The sequence below is a fragment of the Scyliorhinus canicula genome, chromosome 13 (genome assembly GCF_902713615.1).
Source record: "Scyliorhinus canicula chromosome 13, sScyCan1.1, whole genome shotgun sequence".
NCBI lineage: Eukaryota > Metazoa > Chordata > Chondrichthyes > Carcharhiniformes > Scyliorhinidae > Scyliorhinus > Scyliorhinus canicula.
The window spans coordinates 131945086-131964571 of record NC_052158.1 but is presented as its reverse complement, the minus strand read 5'-3'; the positions used below and the strand labels follow the sequence as shown (position 1 = coordinate 131964571).

The 19486-nt window shown below is 44.1% G+C and overlaps 1 protein-coding gene across 2 annotated transcripts; it reads left to right on the top strand.

The window, feature by feature from the left end:
- Window positions 1-1174: 1174 nt before the first annotated feature.
- Window positions 1175-19067, top strand: LOC119976168 (D-beta-hydroxybutyrate dehydrogenase, mitochondrial-like). 2 transcript variants are annotated; one of them, XM_038816443.1, is made up of 6 exons: window positions 1175-1374; window positions 3518-3578; window positions 5271-5381; window positions 7981-8122; window positions 8933-9085; window positions 17529-19067. In XM_038816443.1, the coding sequence occupies exons 1-6, from the start codon at window positions 1310-1312 to the stop codon at window positions 17996-17998; spliced, it is 1002 nt and encodes a 333-aa protein (XP_038672371.1). In that variant the 5' UTR covers window positions 1175-1309; the 3' UTR covers window positions 17999-19067. The 2 variants fall into 2 exon arrangements, with proteins under 2 accessions (XP_038672371.1, XP_038672372.1); XM_038816444.1 differs by lacking the exon at window positions 1175-1374 and having other exon boundaries at window positions 3518-3632.
- The last annotated feature ends 419 nt before the right edge of the window (window positions 19068-19486 follow it).

The following is a 19486-nucleotide window of genomic DNA, read 5'->3' as shown; positions in this document are numbered from 1 at the left end:
GGGTGTATTACGGTACGGGGCTCAGACTGGGTGTATTACGGTAAGGGGCTCGGACTGGGTGTATTACGGTACAGCGCTCGGACTGGGTGTATTACGGTACAGAGCCCGGACTGGGTGTATTACGGTACGGGGCTGGGACTGGGTGTATTACGGAATGGGGCTCGGACTAGGTGTATTACGGTACAGCGCTCGGACTGGGTGTATTACGGTACAGCGCTCGGACTGGGTGTATTACGGTACAGCGCTCGGACTGGGTGTATTACGGAACAGCGCTCGGACTAGGTGTATTACGGTACGGGGCTCGGACTGGGTGTATTACGGTACGGGGCTGGGACTGGGTGTATTACGGTACAGCGCTCGGACTGGGTGTATTACGGTACAGCGCTCGGACTGGGTGTATTACGGTACAGCGCTCGGACTGGGTGTATTACGGTACAGCGCTCGGACTGTGTGTATTACGGTACAGCGCTCGGACTGGGTGTATTACGGTACAGCGCTCGGACTGGGTGTATTACGGTACAGCGCTCGGACTGGGTGTATTACGGTACGGGGCTGGGACTGGGTGTATTACGGTACAGCGCTCGGACTGGGTGTATTACGGTACAGCGCTCGGACTGGGTGTATTACGGTACAGAGCCCGGACTGGGTGTATTACGGTACGGGGCTGGGGCTGGGTGTATTACGGAATGGGGCTCGGACTAGGTGTATTACGGTACAGCGCTCGGACTGGGTGTATTACGGTACAGCGCTCGGACTGTGTGTATTACGGCACAGCGCTCGGACTGGGTGTATTACGGTACAGCGCTCGGACTGGGTGTATTACGGTACAGCGCTCGGACTGGGTGTATTACGGTACAGCGCTCGGACTGGGTGTATTACGGTACGGGGCTGGGACTGGATGTATTATGGTACGGGGCTGGGACTGGGTGTATTACGGTACGGGGCTGGGACTGGGTGTATTACGGTACGGGGTTGGGACTGGGTGTATTACGGTACGGGGTTGGGACTGGGTGTATTACGGTACAGCGCTCGGACTAGGTGTATTACGGTACAGCGCTCGGACTGGGTGTATTACGGTACAGCGCTCGGACTAGGTGTATTACGGTACAGCGCTCGGACTGAGTGTATTACGGTACGGGGCTGGGACTGGGTGTATTACGGAATGGGGCTCGGACTAGGTGTATTACGGTACAGCGCTCAGACTGTGTGTATTACGGTACAGCGCTCAGACTGTGTGTATTACGGTAGGCAGAGAAGGAGCCGTTGACCTTGGTGACTGTGTGCTGGCGGCCGCGGCTCCATTGGCAGCATGTACCTGGGAATGAGTCGGGGTGTCGCGGTCGCGCTGTGGAGGGCATCCCCTCCGGTGCTGAGGTAAGAGAGTGCGGAGAGGAAGCTGTGCCTCAGTTTACAGGGAGATGTGATGCCTTTGTGTCTAACAGACTCCATATTCCAGTCGCTTGGGAGGGACAAGATTATAAATGTAACTTCATTTGTAATGTCGCCATGGAGACGGAAGTGGCATGTCTGAGTGGCTCTGTAATTATCTGTCTAGGTTGTCGATTTAATGTGTAAGGCAGTCTTACCACAGGAGTGGGACATTCAGCCCCTCCAACCTGCTCCTCCAATTCTAGATCATTAACCTATCTCCATTGGCCTCCATTAGATCCCTTTTTCGTTACCCCCAGCAAAGCAAAAATGATCAGTTGCAATCTTAAATTTTCAATCTCAAAATTTTAACTCACCCAGCTAATTCCAGATTTCCACCAGCATTCTTGTGAAGCCAGTACTTCCTGATTTCACTCCTAAATGACCAATATCTCAGTTTCAGATTCTGCCCCTCTGGTATTGGATTGCCCCACCAGGGGGAACAGCGTCTCTGTGCCTTACCTTTTGGCTGGATAGGTACGGTTTTACATCAGGGAAACGTTCATTTCCACAATGCCTTTCACCAGCTCCTCTTGGATAACATCCAACAATCTTAAAACCTTTCCCACTGCAGCCTGCAAAATTCCACTAAGTGGTTCACCCCGTCATCCTGACATCACCATCCTCAGCGTTTCCCATGATTGCAACTTCTGCTCTCCTGCTTTACATGTTCCCCCCTTAATGACATTATCCATAAATTTGCTAATAACATCCAACCCCTGTCCAGCAATTCCCTTTACTCCAGTACTGTATAAATTCCATTCCATTAGCTAATCCAGCAGCAAAATGCCACAGTTCCTTCCAATAAAGCATAGGGAAGACACAAAGCCATTGTTATTGGCTTTGACACTGATTAACCTATCTTAGAATTTACAGTGCAGAAGGAGGCCATTCGGCCCATCAAGTCTGCATCGGCCCTTGGAATGAGCACCCTACCTAAGCCCATACCACCACCCTATCCCCGCACCTCTACCCTATCCCTGTAACCCCACCTAACCTTTTTTTTTGGACACTAAGGGCAATTTAGCAGAGCCAATCCACCTAACCTGCACATCTTTGGACTGTGGGAGGAAACCGGAGCACCCGGAGGAAACCCACACACACATGGGGAGGATGTGCAGACTCCGCAAGGACAGTGACACAAGCCAGAATCGAACCCGAGACCCTGGAGCTGTGAAGCAATTGTGCTATCCACAATGCTACCGTGCTGCCCGGAATATGAAACGGATTTCAAGTTAACTTTTATTTCCATTATTTCAGAATGGAAGACTCTCGGCTACAGCAGTTATTTATTTTAATACTGTTTAATTGGTTAGCAACAGGATGGATTGCGGGGGGGGGGGGGGGGGGGGGGATAGGAGTTAGCAATTATATCGTGGTCGCACACAACTGGAGCTGTTCCTCATTCAGCAGCTACATTTCATTGTGTAACCAATGATATTGTAGTTCCATGAAAATCTGTCCTTTATGCACTAATTCTCTGTCCAAATTGTCAAAGACAGGATACGTGATACATGTTCACCCTGCTGCCCCCTCTGTCTGTCATCTTGCTCATTTCTCCGAGCTAGAGGCCATTGGGGTGGGGGTGGTTCAGCCAGAGGCCAGTGGGGTGGGTGGAGGGAGTTGGGGAGAGCCAGCGGGTTGGGGAGCCGGAGGCCAGTGAGGGAGGGGGCACAGGCCACTGTGAGTGTGGGTGAGCCAGAGGCCAGTGGGGGAGAGAGATGCAAAACATTTAAAAGTCTAAACATGAAAGATGAAATCTAACTAGTTGCTTTCCCACAGCATATTATGGTTCTTTATTCATCTGTTATCCACATTTAGCTTCATTTGAGCATATATGGCAGAGGGTCGGTGTGTAGTCTTCCTTTCAACTGCAAATAAGGTGGCAGTCCCCACTTAAATTTACTAATATTACTTCTTTGTTCTGTAAACATAATTGAGTCTAAAATGATTGTCCATTTTCCACCTCATGAACTTGAATCCATGGAGTCTTGTTAAAAATATGTTTTCTGTCATTCTCCTAAAACTTTACCAGAAACTATTTTTAAATCCCGTGTATCATGATTATTTTTGTTATCTTGTCTTTCAGTCGGCTGCAGCCAGCAATTTGCATCACAGCTGCTCGATCACTTGCAAGCCAACCAGTAGCGGTGAGTGGCTCTGTGTGACGGAAGACTTTCTGTTCCGAAGTGAAGTACTTAAAGGTCATTGAAATATATGCAATAGCATTTTATAAAGCTAGCTGAAACTCCATATTAGAATGGAATTTGTTCAGCTTCCCACGTTATTTAGACAGTAACACTCCCAGTGTCTGCTTTGTGGTGGAGCAGTGGAGTAGGGGGTTTCAGAGCATTGCATTCGCTGCTATAAATTCTGAGCGCTCCGAGGAGAATTCAAATGGAAAGTATGCTGTGCACAATCGCATTCGTTGATCGTCATGTTACCGTGTGCAAATAAAGCCCTAGTTGATGTGTATGTGTAAGAACAACACATGGATTTAATCGCAATAATCTGTATGGAAAACAAGAATTCAATTTGTTCATCAGAACTTCTGATTTTCTCAATCTGATGGTTAGGTGACAGCCAGGTTTGTACATTAGGCAATGCAAAGAGGCATGATAAAAGATATTAAGGACTAAGAACGCATGAATAAATGCGGCAGTGCAGGGGGAAAGAGAAGCCTGAAATTAAAACCAGGAAAGCTGACAAAACAGACCCAAACTACCTACTTTTTTGTTTGCCAAAGCTAAAATTAAGGGTAAAGTTTACATTATATTTTTAATTCTGGAAATATAAATTTGCCGAACATTGGTACTGGGTATTGATTTTGTGGTGTTTTCTTTAGAAGAGTTACGCTCCCAGGATATCTTAGCTAGAAGATGGTAGAAGAGCTTGAACTAGAAAGGTTGGAACTTTTACTTTCTACAGACTGATTTAGCAAATAATTGACTGCATTTCCAGCAGAATGGTTACAATGGCATCAACATTGTTAACCCTGGTTTGTTTCCAGGTTCTGCTCTTCCTTGAATATGAATTTGGAAAGTTTATAACACTTTTTTTCCCCCTCTATCCAATCAATAAAATTAATTTTAAAGCTGTTAATTTTAAAGGCCCAATTTTAATTTACTTTTCTGTCTCGAGCTCGCTCATTCCTGTTATTATTCCTCCAGATCATCAATGCGCAAGCTACCGGATCTTGGTGAACCAAGTGAGAACAGAACTGAGCAAAGATTAGAAATGGAAGAGGAATTGATTTGTGCTGTGCGTGGCTAGCTAATGATAAGGAAATTTTGGCAGTGCCCAAGACTTTTTTTCCATGTGGCTGGGGTTGCTGGGGTGATCTGAAATTAAGAAAATGCTGAAATATTAAAAAAAGAAAATACGGGTGTCAACCTTGGCTCGGTCGGTAGCACTCTTGTCTCTTCAGTGAAAAGGTTGTGAGTTAAAGCCCCACTCCAGAGGCTTGAATGCATAATCTTGGTTGACACTCAACTGTAATGCTGAGGGCCTACTGCACTATTGGGATTCCGATGAGTTATAGAACCAAAATTCTCTCAGGTTGAGGTAAAAGAGAAGGTGCTATTATTTGAAGACGAGCAGGGGAGTTCTCCTGTGTCTTAACCAGTATTGATCCTTCAGTAAATTTATTTTAGCATATTATCTCAGTGGAGCTCTCTGTGCACAAATCGGCTGCAGTATTTCCTACATTTCAACAACAATCAGGACTACCTCATCAGCTGTAACCTGCTCTGAGAGTTCATACTGTCATGAAATGTGCCGCACAAATGCATTTCTTTTTTAAAACATTGATAGCACTGTAACGTTCTTATTATTTAAACCAGATTGACGGCAAAAGTATCGTCATCACAGGATGTGACACTGGATTTGGATTTTCCATGGCACAGCACCTGCATGCAAAAGGATTTAAAATATTTGCAGGATGCCTGTTAAAGGTACAGATATTATTGTCTCTTGGTTACACAAGGTTTGTGAATTGGTTTCAAAGCAATGTTTCGTTCATAAAGCCTCTGTTAAAAATAGTAGTTTTAAAGAAGGAAAACAATCCTCTCGAATGCTTTATTGCTTTATCAAGTAACAAGCATATGAATTTGGAGCAGGAGTAGACCGCTCGGCCCCTCGAGTCAGCTGCGCCATTCAATACGGTCGTGGCTGAAGTGATTTTAACCTCAACTTCACATTGCTAACTACCCCCCCATAACCTTTCAATAAACTGTTGATATTTAGAGCCATGTCATTGAAAGGCTTCTCTAGATAAAGGGCTATTATGCTTTACAATAAGGAGCTCCGCATATAGAAAACAATTAATATGTTTGACCCTAATGACTTTTGCAGTGCACTCAGTTGTCTCCTGATGGGAGTTGCCTTATTTAGCCGAGGCAGAATGTAGCACTATCTAGCCAAGTGCTGACAACCTTCCTCACAGTTTAACCTGCTTCAGTTGCATGTGTCTCGGTTGCTGGGAAAGAACTCTGGATCAGGAAAATGTGAAGCTATAATTGTTAGAAAAGTGCATTCTGCTGGTAACTTGTAAGAAACCTCAAGTTAACGAGTGTAAAAAAAGAACTTTTCCAGTTTTTCCAGTTACCAAGCAGATTTTGAATTTGGTCACAAGGTAGCTAAATCATTGTCTTAGTGCTTCCTTTAAAAATATAGTACTGCAGAGTGGTTAAAATATATATTGATCTTCACCCTCGATGAATGTGACTCAGACTGAGAAGTTCTCTTTCTATTGCAGCTTTAAAGGTTTTAAGTGGATATTAATTATTAGTTACTCAGTCTCCAGAGGCTGTGGATTAATATATAACACTGAAAAGTCCAAATTCTATTATCGGCTCAGATTCTAATTTCCATTTTTAAAAAATAAATTTAGAGTACCCAATTCATTTTTTTCCAATTAAGAGGCAATTTAGCATGGCCAATCCACCTACCCTGCACATTTTTGGGTTGTGGGGGTGAAACCTACGCAGACACGGAGAGAATATGCAAACTCCACACAAACAGTGACCCAGAGCCGGGATCGAACCTAGGACCTCGAAGCCGTGAGGCAACAGTGCTAACCACTGTGTCACCGTGCTGCCCCACAAATTTCCATTTAACCTGACCGTTTAAACAGGTTTCTGCTCATCCGTACTGTATTGAGTTCTGCATTTTTTTCAGGAGAGTGAACTTTCAGAATGCCAACTGAAAGACTCTCATTACTCTGGACACCAATTTGATCTTATCCCTGAACAAAGTTTGCAAGAAATAGAATATTTTTATTTTTATTTTCACCCCTTTTCCATTGCTGAAATCATTGAATCAGGTTGGATTAGAAGTCAATAGTTGCTGCTTACCCTCTGGTACTCCTCGCAAGGAGCAGTGTGAATCTGAAGAGAGTTTCATCATGAGCATGTCACAGACAAGCCCAACCGTGCCTTTACCCAATGTCCAGTGTTTTGGGTGTGGGTCATATTGGTAAATTGGCCCAAGTCTCTGAAGTGGAAACAAACATGGAAAATAGGAGCAGAAGTAAGCCATTCGGCACCTCGATCCCAGCCCCAGGTCACTATCCATGTTGAGTTTGCACTTTCTCCCCATGGCTGCGTTGGTCTCAAACCCGCAACCACAAATATGTGCAGGGTAGGTGGATTGGCCACACTAAATTGCCCCTTGATTGGAAAAAAAACATAACTGAGAACTATAAATATTTTAAAAATACTTTTCCCTTAAAAATATTCAAGTATATTCAGTTCTACAGTTGAACATTTTGACCATTATGCACTCAGTCTAAATTTTTTTTAAAATTTAGAGTACCCAATTCATTTTTTCCAATTAAGGAGCAATTTAGCATGGCCAATCCTGCACATCTTTGGGTTGTGGGGGCAAAACCCACACCAACAAGGGGAGACTGTGCAAACTCCACATGAAGGGTGTCCCAGAGCCGGGATCGAACCTAGGACCTCGGCGCCGAGAGGCAGCAGTGCTAACCACTGTGCCACCATGCTGTCCTACACCCAGTATTAAATGTCCTGCTGTGACAGGATTATTTCAGTACTGTTTGATAGAAGGAGCAAAGATTACATGTAATCAAACTAATGCCAACATTCTCTTGCTTTATCAGTGTGGAAGTTAGTTCATCTCCACTTGATATTCACAACCGCCTCACGGCGCTGAGGTCTCAGGTTCGATCCCGGCTCTGGGTCACTGTCCGTGTGGAGTTTGCACATTCTCCCCGTGTCTGCGTGGGTTTCGCCCCCATAACCCAAAAATGTGCAGAGTAGGTGGATTGGCCATGTTAAATTGCCCCTTAATTGGAAAAAATAATTGGGTAATCTAAATTTTTTTTTAAAAAAAAGAAAAAAAAAAAAAAAGATATTGTCCGAAGGTAACCTGAGCATCATGAGCTGAACCTGTAGGAAATCCTGGGAACCAAACTTGAGTTGCCCGACTTCGTAAAGGTGGATTAAGCTGCTGTGAATGCAGAATTGTGACTGTGCTAGAGATGAATTACAACTTTATACAGATTCTGCACTGATGGCAACTTTCTTTCAGGATAAAGGTGGGGAAGGGACAAAGAAGTTGGAGGATATGAAGAGTGATCGAATGATTGTCGTCCAGTTAGATGTTTGCAAAGATGAGGAAGTAGCAAGCGCAGTGGAGTTTGTGAAAGAACATTTAACAGATACAGAAAAAGGTCAGTTGGTGAATATTTATGTGCAAGCCAATAATATTTCTAAAAGCTTTTGGATTTTCAGAAATCCATTAAAACAATTTCTGCAGATATTGTTTTCAATGAAGCATTGTTTCGTTCAGTCAGGATGAAAGTACAATGAGGACATACTTCTACATTGCTCTTGCCTACGACATTCTTATAAATAGAAAGAAAAGGTAGAGTGGGTGGAAGGAGGAATCCCTTTCAGCTCCAACATGCCTGCTAATAGAGGCATATTACATGTATTTGTATGTATGTGAAAGAATTGTAAGAGAGAATTTTTTGCTTCAACCTATTCTCCCTATTTTGCATTAGTGAATGCCAGTTTTTTAACAACACAACCACCTGTGGATAAGTTCTGGTATTCCAGTTGTTGATATTCTGTAATCTGGAGTGGCTGTGTGGAGTCATATTGCAACATCACATTGGGTGGGAGCACTGAAACCAGCTGACTTGGGAAAAGCATTCCACAAGCAGGGTGTGGTTTGTTCTGCGGTTTGTATTGGTACTAGTCAGAGACACAGCAGGATCTTGTAAGTAGCTGACTCCCTGCCAGGCTTGCTCAGTGGTGAGACCCCACCTAAAGATTATCAGCGGAGTTGGAAAGAATATTCAGTTCATGTGTCCTGACATGAAAAAGGGAAGCACTCTGACAAAAAAAGCACTTTCCCTGCACTTCTTTTCTCTTTTTAAAGGGTAAGTATTAGGTTAAGTGGTATCGCAAGTAATATCAGTTCAAATATTAGGTCAGGACTGAAATATTTCTAAAATATAATTGCTTCCTTTGTTTAGGTCTTTGGGGCGTGATTAACAACGCTGGTATCTCAACCTTTGGGGAAGTGGAGTTCACCACCATGGATACCTATAAGCAGGTTGCAGAGGTCAACCTGTGGGGAACTATCCGTGTGACCAAAGGTTTCCTTCCCTATATTCGTAGAGCAAAAGGTGAGTGAAGATGAGCCTGAGTAATGTGTCTGTGAAGCAGAACTGTTCCGTGGGTCACACAATCGAATTGGACATTACACCATTGTGTACGTGGCCTTGCAGTGTGTTGATTTATGGAAGTTGATTTTCGCATTGTGTAAAAATCAGACAGGTGATGAGCAACAGAATCCACTCTGTCCATCTGACGATGTTGGCATGATGCTCTGATTCATTCTCGTCATTGGGCTTTGCTGTGATAGAATGGTAAGCTGGCAGCACTGGTGTTGCACCCTATAGGCAGCTCACTCACCGATGTTTGACAGCAGAAACCCAGCAGTTTTCTGGGTCACTCTCCGTGTGGAGTTTGCACATTCTCCCCGTGTTTGCGTGGGTTTCGTCCCCACAACCCAAAGATGTGCAGGCTAGGTGATTTGGCCACACTAAATTGTCCCTTATTTGGAAAAAATGAATTGGGCACTCTAAATTTATTTTTTTTAAAGCCCAGCAGTGGTGCAACCCATCGAAGGAGCAGACTTCCCATTTGCTAGTTGGTGCCGTTCATGGCGAGATGTCTTCACCTATGGCTCCTGGAAATTTGGATGATGCTAATTGGACAGTAGGAACAAGATCAGGTTCCTCCTGAGTGACATTGTGACCAGGAAACCTTTACAGCCTCGATGAAGGTAGATGGCAGACCAAGCATTGTTCTCAGAATCTGTCAGCTGTGGAGACACAAATTAACCACTTCTCCAGCACTGCTCATTTAACTGTTGCACATTTCCTCCACACTCATCAGAGCCCTGCATCACTATCATTTCATCCATGAATCAGTAGGTTGGTGGTTCAAGTACCACTCCTGGACTTGAGCACAATATCAGAGCTAACACTCCACTGAAAGAGAATTGCACTGCCAGAAGTGCCATCTTTCAGATGATATATTAATTCAAGGGCCATCTACTCGTCTCCGATGGTGGTAAAAGATCCTGTGATGCTACTTTGAAGGAGAGTGGGGAAGCTATCCCCACTGTCCTGAACAATATGTATCCGTCCATCAAAATCACAAGAGCAGATTATCTGCTTGATATCACCAGGGCCAGCCCAAGGTACCGGCAACTCGGGCAGTCGCTAGGGGGCACCAGAGACTCGGGTCCCGCGCATGCGGAGTTGGGCCGGTGCCAACCAGCGCATGCACGGTGGCCGCCCTCCCCCAGGGCGGCCCACCCGCCCCCCCTCCGACCTCCGTCCGTCGCCCCTCCGTCCGCCCCGGCCCGGCCCCCTCGGCCCCCCCCCCCCCCCCCCACCTCGGCCCGCCCCCCCTCGGGCCCCCCCCCCTCGGCCTCGGCCCCCCCCCCCCCCCCCCCAAGGGCGCCGAAGTTCAGCTTGCCCGGGGCGCCAGCAACCCTAGGGCCGGCGCTGGATATCACATTGCTTTTTGTGAGAGTTCACTGTGTGTAAATTTGCTCCTATGATTCCGCAGTGACAATAGTAGCTACACATCAAAAACACTTTGTTCACTTAAACCACTTGGAGTTGTCTGGAGGTTGTGAAAGACACTATATAAATGCAAGAATTTTTATACTTTAACCAAAGAATGTTAGTAATCCTTCCTTTTCATACTTTTCCTTGAGTTACAACAGGATGCTTCACTGTAGCTCTTTCTGCTTGAACACAAATTTTGCAGTCGAGTATCCCGCATTTAGAGACATTGCAGACGTCAGCGCACCCCAAGTGCAAAGGGCTAGCCTCGTCCTGGGCGAACCACCATCTTTTTTTGAAAATTTAGAGTATCCAATCTATTTTTTTCAATTAAGGGGCAATTTAGCGTGGCCAATCCACCTACCCTGCACATCTTTGGGTTGTGGGGTTGAAACCCTCACACGCACGGGGAGAATGTGCAAACTGCACATGGACAGTGGCCCAGAGCCAGGTTTGAACCTGGGACCTCGGCGCCTTGAGGTAGCAGTGCTAACCACTGCGCCGCCGTGCTGCACACGAACCACCATCTTGATCATGGTTTCACCCCTGCTTGAACGCATACTTGGGGCTTGCTACTGCTTTTTACTTGCTATTGACTTCACCCTCTTGTTTATTTTTAGAAGTACTGGCCACTTCAATAAATGTTACAGTTGGTCTCTTCATTAAAGAACATAAGCAGGAGTAGGCCATCTGGCCCCTCGAGCCTGCTCCGCCATTCAATGAGATCATGGCTGATCTTTTATGGACTCAGCTCCACTTTCCTGCCCGAACACCATAACCGTTTATTCTTCAAAAAACGATCTATCTTTATCTTGAAAACATTTAATGAAGGAGCCTCAACTGCTTCACTGGGCAAGGAATTCCATAGATTCACAACCCTTTGGGTGAAGAAGTTCCTCCTAAACTCAGTCCTAAATCTACTTCCCCTTATTTTGAGGCTATGCCCCCTAGTTCTGCTTTCACCCACCAGTGGAAACAACCTGCCCGCATCTATCCTATCTATTCCCTTCATAATTTTATATATTTCTATAAAATCCCCCTTCATCCTTCTAAATTCCAACGAGTACAGTCCCAGTCTACTCAACCTCTCCTCATAATCCAACCCCCTCAACTCTGGGATTAACCTAGTGAATCTCCTCTGCACACCCTCCAGCACTAGTACGTCCTTTCTCAGGTAAGGAGACCAAAACTGAACACAATACTCCAGGTGTGGCCTCACGAACACCTTATACAGTTGCAGCATAACCTCACTAGTCTTAAACTCCATTCCTCTAGCAATGAAGGACAAAACTCCATTCGATTTTATAATCACCTGTTGTACTTGTAAACCAACGTTTTGCGACTCTTGCACTAGCACACCAAGGTCTCTCTGCACAGCAGCATGTTTTAATATTTTATCATTTAAATAACAATCCCTTTTGCTGTTATTCCTACCAAAATGGATAACCTCACATTTGTCAACATTGTATTCCATCTGCCAGACCCTAGCCCATTCACTTGAGCTATCCAGATCCCCCTGCAGACTTCCAGTATCCTCTGCACTTTTTGCTTTCCCACTCATCTTAGTGTCGTCTGCAAACTTGGACACTTTGCACTTGGTCCCAAACTCCAAATCATCTATGTAAATTGTGAACAATTGTGCGCCCAACACTGATCCCTGAGGGACACCACTAGCTACTGATTGCCAGCCAGAGAAACACCCATTAATGAAGAGTCTGTGACATCAGTTATATAATCTCTGAGATGTTTGGGCAGCATGAATAAGGTTCCAGTAAGATCAGTGATCTACTTTCTATTCTGCCATGAAGCAATGTGAGTTCTTAGCCATTGCCCTCTCAAACATATTGTCATCTCTCAAGATGACTGCATGACTGTACCCTCTTGATTCCCTTGACCCAAATGTCTGTGCCGGTGCCAGGGAACCACCTGAGCCATACAGTCATGTTCACTACTCCAAACAGTTTCACCACACACTTGCTATGGACAAGTAGCAGGATAAGGCCTAGGGTTGCAGGGTTTGTTCATAGAATCCCGACAGTTCAATATTCCCCAAAACTGATGTTGCAGATACCCACAATAGCACCCTGGAAGGAACTGGAGGAAAAGAAGTTGAGATCTTTGGTGACCTTGACTGTAGCAAGCGCTAGCTATGGAAGTTTGTAGGTTTTGTTTTTGATCTTGCAGCTTCTTCCATGTTAACGAACTGGAAGATCAGGAGATGAAAATTACTCCATGATTTGCTGTAATGTCCATGTGCCACGAGCTAGTCAGAGTAGGAATGTCAGGATAGATAGGATGAATGCGTGGCTCGAGAGATGGTGCAAGAGGGAGGGATTCAAATTCCTGGGACATTGGGACTGGTTCTGGGGGAGGTGGAACCAGTACAAACCGGACGGTCTGCACCTGGGCAGGACTGGAACCGATGTCCTAGGGGGGGTGTTTGCTAGAGCTGTTGGGGAGGGTTTAAACTAATGTGGCAGGGGGATGGGAACCGATGCAGGAAGTTGGAAGGTAGTAAAACAGGGACGGAAGCAAAAGGAAGTAAGGGGGAAAGTGCAAGACAGAGAAGACATAGTCAAAAATCCAAAAGGGCGACAGTACAAGGTACAGTGACTGAGAGGGAGCTCAGTGAATAGGCCCAGTAATACTAAAAGGAGTAAAACTGGAGATGTTAAGATTCAAACAGAGGTAAAAAAGCCAACAAGTGTACTTTACCTGAATGCTCGTAGTATTCGGAATAAAGTAAATGAGTTGATGGCGCAAATCATCGCGAATGACTATGATTTAGTGGCCATTACTGAAACATGGTTAAAGGATGGTCACGACTGGGAGTTAAATATCCGAGGGTATCAAACTATTTGGAAGGGCAGAGTGGATGGTAAGGGAGGTGGTGTAGCTCTGTTATTTAAGGATGACATCCGGGCAATAGTTAGGGATGATATCGGTGCTATGGAGGATAAGGTTGAATCCATTTGGGTGGAAATCAGGAATAGTAAGGCGAAAAAGTCACTGATAGGAGTAGTCTATCGGCCACCAAATAGTAACGTTATGGTGGGGCAGGCAATAAACAAAGAGATAACTGATGCATGTAGAAATGGTACAGCAGTTATCATGGGGGATTTTAATCTACATGTCGATTGGTTTAACTAGATCGGTCAAGGCAACCTTGAGGAGGAGTTTATAGAATGTATCTGTGATAGTTTCCTAGAACAGTATGTAATGGAACCTACGAGGGAAAAAGCGGTCCTAGATCTTGTCCTGTGTAATGAGACAGGATTGGTTCATGATCTCATAGTTAGGGATCCTCTCGGAAGGAGCGATCACAATATGGTGGAATTTAAAATACAGATGGAGGGTGAGAAGGTAAAATCAAATACTAGTGTTTTGTGTTTAAACAAAGGAGATTACAATGGGATGAGAGAAGAACTAGCTAAGGTAGACTGGGAGCAAAGACTTTATGGTGGAACAGTTGAGGAACAATGGAGAACCTTCCAAGCGATTTTTCACAGTGCTCAGCAAAGGTTTATACCCACAAAAAGGAAGGGTGAAAATCGACCGTGGATATCTAAGGAAATAAGGGAGAGTATCAAATTGAAGGAAAGAGCATACAAAGTGGCAAAGATTGGTGGGAGACTAGAGGACTGGGAAATATTTAAGGGGCAACAGAAAGCTACTAAAAAAGCTATAAAGAAGAGTAAGATAGAGTACGAGAGTAAACTTGCTCAGAATATAAAAGCAGACAGCAAAAGTTTCTACAAATATATAAAGCAAAAAAGAGTGGCTACGGTAAATATTGGTCCTTTAGTGGATGAGAAGGGAGTTTTAATAATGGGAGATGAGGAAATGGCTGAGGAACTGAACAGGTTTTTTGGGTCGGTCTTCACAGTGGAAGACACAAATAACATGCCAGTGACTGATAGAAATGAGGCTATGACAGGTGAGGACCTTGAGACGATTGTTATCACTAAGGAGGGAGTGATGGGCAAGCTAATGGGGCTAAAGGTAGACAAGTCTCCTGGCTCTGATGGAATGCATCCCAGAGTGCTAAAAGAGATGGCTAGGGAAATTGAAGATGCACTAGTGATGATTTACCAAAATTCACTAGACTCTGGGGTGGTCCCGGTGGATTGGAAATTAGCAAACGTGACACCACTGTTTAAAAAAGGAGGTAGGCAGAGAGCGGGTAATTATAGGCCAGTGAGCTTAACGTCGGTAGTAGGGAAGATGCTGGAATCTATCATAAAGGAAGAAATAGCGAGGCATCTGGATAGAAATTGTCCCATTGGGCAGACGCAGCATGGGTTCATAAAGGGCAGGTTGTGCCTAACTAATTTAGTGGAATTTTTTGAGGACATTACCAGTGCAGTGGATAACGGGGAGCCAATGGATGTGGTATATCTGGATTTCCAGAAAGCTTTTGACAAGGTGCCACACAAAAGGCTGCTGCATAAGATAAAGATGCATGGCATTAAGGGTAAAGTAGTAGCATGGATAGAGGATTGGTTAATTAATAGAAAGCAAAGAGTGGGGATTAATGGGTGTTTCTCTGGTTGGCAATCAGTAGCTAGTGGTGTCCCTCAGGGATCAGTGTTGGGCCCACAATTGTTCACAATCTACATAGATGATTTGGAGTTGGGGACCAAGGCAATGTGTCCAAGTTTGCAGGTGACACTAAGATGAGTGGTAAAGCGAAAAGTGCAGAGGATACTTAAAGTCTGCAGAGGGATTTGGATAGGTTAAGTGAATGGGCTAGGGTCTGGCAAATGGAATACAATGTTGACAAATGTGAGGTTATCCATTTTGGTAGGAATAACAGCAAATGGGATTATTATTTAAACAATAAGATATTAAAGCATGCTGCTGTGCAGAGAGACCTTGGTGTGCTAGTGCATGAATCACAGAAAGTTGGTTTACAGGTACAACAGGTGATTAAGAAGGCAAATTGAATTTTGTCCTTCATTGCTAGAGGGATGGAGTTTAAGACTAGGGAGGTTATGCTGCAATTGTATAAGGTGTTAGGCCACACTTGGAGTATTGTGTTCAGTTTTGGTCTCCTTACTTGAGAAATACGTACTGGCACTGGAGAGTGTGCAGAGGAGATTCACGAGGTTAATCCCAGAGCTGAGGGGGTTGGATTACGAGGAGAGGTTGAGAAGACTGGGACTGTACTCGTTGGAATTTAGAAGGATGAGGGGGATCTTATCGAAACATTTAAAATTATGAAGGGAAAAGATAGGATAGATGCGGGCAGGTTGTTTCCACTGGCGGGTGAAAGCAGAACTAGGGGACATAGCCTCAAAATAAGGGGAAGTAGATTTAGGACTGAGTTTAGGAGGAACTTCTTCACCCAAAGGGTTGTGAATCTATGGAATTCCTTGCCCAGTGAAGCAGTTGAGGCTCCTTCATTACATGTTTTTAAGGTAAAGATGATAGTTTTTTGAAGAATAAAGGGATTAAGGATTATGGTGTTCGGGCCGGAAAGTGGAGCTGAGTCCACAAAAGATCAGCCATGATCTCATTGAATGGCGGAGCAGGCTCGCGGGGCCAGATGGCCTACTCCTGCTCCTAGTTCTTATGTTCTTATGTTTATGTTCATGAAAGAAGCACTTTCTCATTAGAGATGAGTAGTCGGCCGATTTGGAAATAATATGGATACTTCAGTCCCTCGCCAGTGCTCGTGAACAAGTTTGCCTGAGTTTATAAACACATCAAATCCAGTCTTCCCTTAATGAGTGTTTTCAGAAATACATTATCAGCTGTACATTGCATTAATCAGGGGGTCTATTTGGATTAAATTTCTCATCAAATTTCTATTGAACTAGCGCTGTAAATCAACCTAATACCTGCAATAGTGAGCGATTCCTATAACAAAGAACAAAGAAAAATACAGAACAGGAACAGGCCCTTTGGCCCTCCAAGCCTGCGCCGACCATGCTGCCCATCAAAACTAAAATCTTCTACACTTCCGGGGTCCGTATCCCTCTATTCCCATCCTATTCATGTATTTGTCAAGATGCTCCTTAAACGTCACTATCGTCCCTGCTTCCACCACCTCCTCCGGTAGCAAGTTCCAGGCACTCACTACCCCCTGTGTAAAAAAAACTTACCTTGTACATCTCCTCTAAACCTTGCCCCTCGCACCTTAAACCTATGCCCCCGAGTAATTGACCCCTCTACCCTGGGGAAAAGTCTCTGACTATCCACTTTGTCTATGCCCCTCATAATTTACTAGACCTCTATCAGGTCGCCCCTCAACCTCCTTCGTTTCAGTGAGAAGAAACCAAGTTTATTCAACCTCTCCTCATAGCTAATGCCCGACATACCAGGCAACGTCCTGGTAAATCTCTTCTGCCCCTCTCTAAAGCCTCCACACCCTTCTTGGTGTGGCAACCAGAATTGAACACTATACTCCAAGTGTGGCCTAACTAAGGTTATGTACAGCTGCCAATTTTTATACTCAATGCCCCGGCCAATGAAGGCAAGCATGCCGTATGCCTTCTTGACTACCTTCTCCACCGGTGTTGCCCCTTTCAGTGACGTGTGGACTTGTACACCAAGATCTCTCTGACTGTCAATACTCTTGAGGGTTTTACCAGAACTTTCAGAAATCATTTGATCCTATTCGTAAATGCATCTGTTCATGAAGGGATAGAACACAATTTCTGTCCCAAATTCCATCCACCCTGAGTCACACTTTTTAAGCGGGAGATAGAACAAGAGGAAATAAACCTGATCTGTACAATCATTTCTCACTGGATGCACTTCAAGATTAGTATTACCCTGAAAATCTTGTTGGGAATTATGCTTGAGAAATGATGAAAGCAAGAGGCTAAAACTTAACAAATAAGTGATTAACTATTTTTTGTGATTATAACAATCCACTTGATACAACCTTTATGTGGTGTGCTGAAGTATTAATAATGTATAAACTCTCTGTTAATTTAATAATGCTGCAATGTTTTAATCTCTCATTCACTTTTGTGGAAAGGTCGTGTGGTTAACATCACAAGTATGCTGGGACGGATGGCCAATCCTTCTCGTTCCCCTTATTGTGTCACCAAGTTTGGAGTGGAGGCTTTCTCAGACTGCTTGCGTTACGAAATGCACCGCTGGGGTGTTAAAGTTAGTGTCGTTGAACCTGGAAATTTCATAGGTGCCACCAATCTTTACACTCCTGAACGTGTCAAGATAATCACGGAAAAAATGTGGAATGAGATGCCAGACATTGTCCGTAAGGATTATGGGAAGGAATACTTTGATGAGCAGATTTCAAAGATGGAATCTTATGTTGGGGGTGGCTTGTCAGACGCGTCAACGGTTATTAACGATGTCACACATGCACTGACCTCAGCATCCCCATACACCCGCTACAATCCAATGGATTACTATTGGTGGTTGAGGATGCAGATTATGACCCACTTTCCAGCTGCTGTATCTGATCGAATATACATTCGTTAAAGTGATTGTAAACAGATAACTTTTATTTTTAAAATACACTGTACCTTCTTACTAATCAAATTAATTCTGTATGGTGATTATGGCAGTGTCTAAACATAACATTTACACAATGAAATCACTGACCAGAATGCACTGTTCTATAAACTCTTGTCAGGGCAGCATGATCGCACAGTGGTTCACACAGTTGCTTCACAGCTCCAGGATCCCAGATTAGATTCCCAACTTGGGTCACTGTCTGCGCGTTCTCCCAGTGACTGCGTGGGTTTCCTCCCACAGTCCAAAGATGTGCAGGTTAGGTGGATTGGCCATGATAAATTGCTCTTTAGTGTCCAAAAAGGTTGGGTTACTAGGTTACAGGGACAGAGTGGAGGCATGGGCATAAGTGGGGTGCTCTTTCCAAGGGCCGGTGCAGACTTAATGGGTTGAATGGCCTCCTGCACTATAAATTCTATGATTATCAAGAGTTGAATATTTCCTGTTCTAACCAATTCTAATAGTGGTTGTGGCCACTATTACGGTACCAGGTTTGCAAACCTGTTTCGTACCGATACAGAAGGGACAATACAAGTCCCAATCCGGCTTCAGAATGCAAGTCTTGTCAGCTACTCAGGGAGGCTGTCTCATACCTCATATCCCCAACTATGAATGGAAAGCAGAATTAGGTTTCGCTCAAAAAATGTCAGGGAAGTCCACAGGATTTCTTGAAAGGTACTTAGAAATTTGAGCAGAGATTTTCTTTCATGTTTTCAGAATGCTGATTCTGGTGCCTGCGACGTACAACCATCTGCCAAACAAGAGCTAAATTCTGCACGTGTGAGAAAGTAATTGTAGCCAAGCGGTTTTATTGGGTATGGCCATACAGGAATTGATTTACTAGTTATCAGTCTCTAACTTGTATCGCATTTGAGTCATATTACATAATTGTTCTATTCGAAATTTGAGCACTTTACAAAATCGAAAAACATAGCCTGCACCATGTTTTCATCTGACTGCATGAATTGTGTAGATTTTATTTTTGACTTGCCTTTTTAGAGTTAGCAAAGCATTTTAATTATTGTGTTTTTAAAAATGTCTGGAATCTCATTCCTAAATTGCTACCGTAGAAGTTTCTCGGACATCTCGACATGGGAATGATTTGTTTGCATTTAAGGGAACTTCAGTGAAATTGTATAAATTAACATTTTTGATAAACCTGAAGGTGCCAACTACTTGTGACAATAAGCAATTATTATTATTATTTATTGGCATTAAATTGAAAGTGGCCTTGGTCTTCATTCTGTATGGTCATTCAAAATTGGTGTTTTAAAATGTTTTTGATGAAATATATTTAAGGTTCTCAGTTGAATAATTCGAAAGCCAATAAAATATCACTGAGCAAAACATTTTGGATTTGTTGTCTGTTTGATAGCGGTGATACGACACTGGACAGAGATGAGAATGATTTTTCTCTTGAGAATTGTACAATTTTGGAACTCTCTTCCTCAGAAG

What these genes read in the sequence shown, in the direction of transcription:
- LOC119976168 (XM_038816443.1), top strand. Translation starts at nt 1,310, where the DNA reads ATGTACCTGGGAATGAGTCGGGGTGTCGCGGTCGCGCTGTGGAGGGCA. An exon ending in TTGCAGGATGCCTGTTAAAG is followed by an intron (nt 5,382 to 7,980) that starts GTACAGATATTA and finishes ACTTTCTTTCAG; the next exon opens with GATAAAGGTGGGGAAGGGAC. An exon ending in TTTAACAGATACAGAAAAAG is followed by an intron (nt 8,123 to 8,932) that starts GTCAGTTGGTGA and finishes TCCTTTGTTTAG; the next exon opens with GTCTTTGGGGCGTGATTAAC.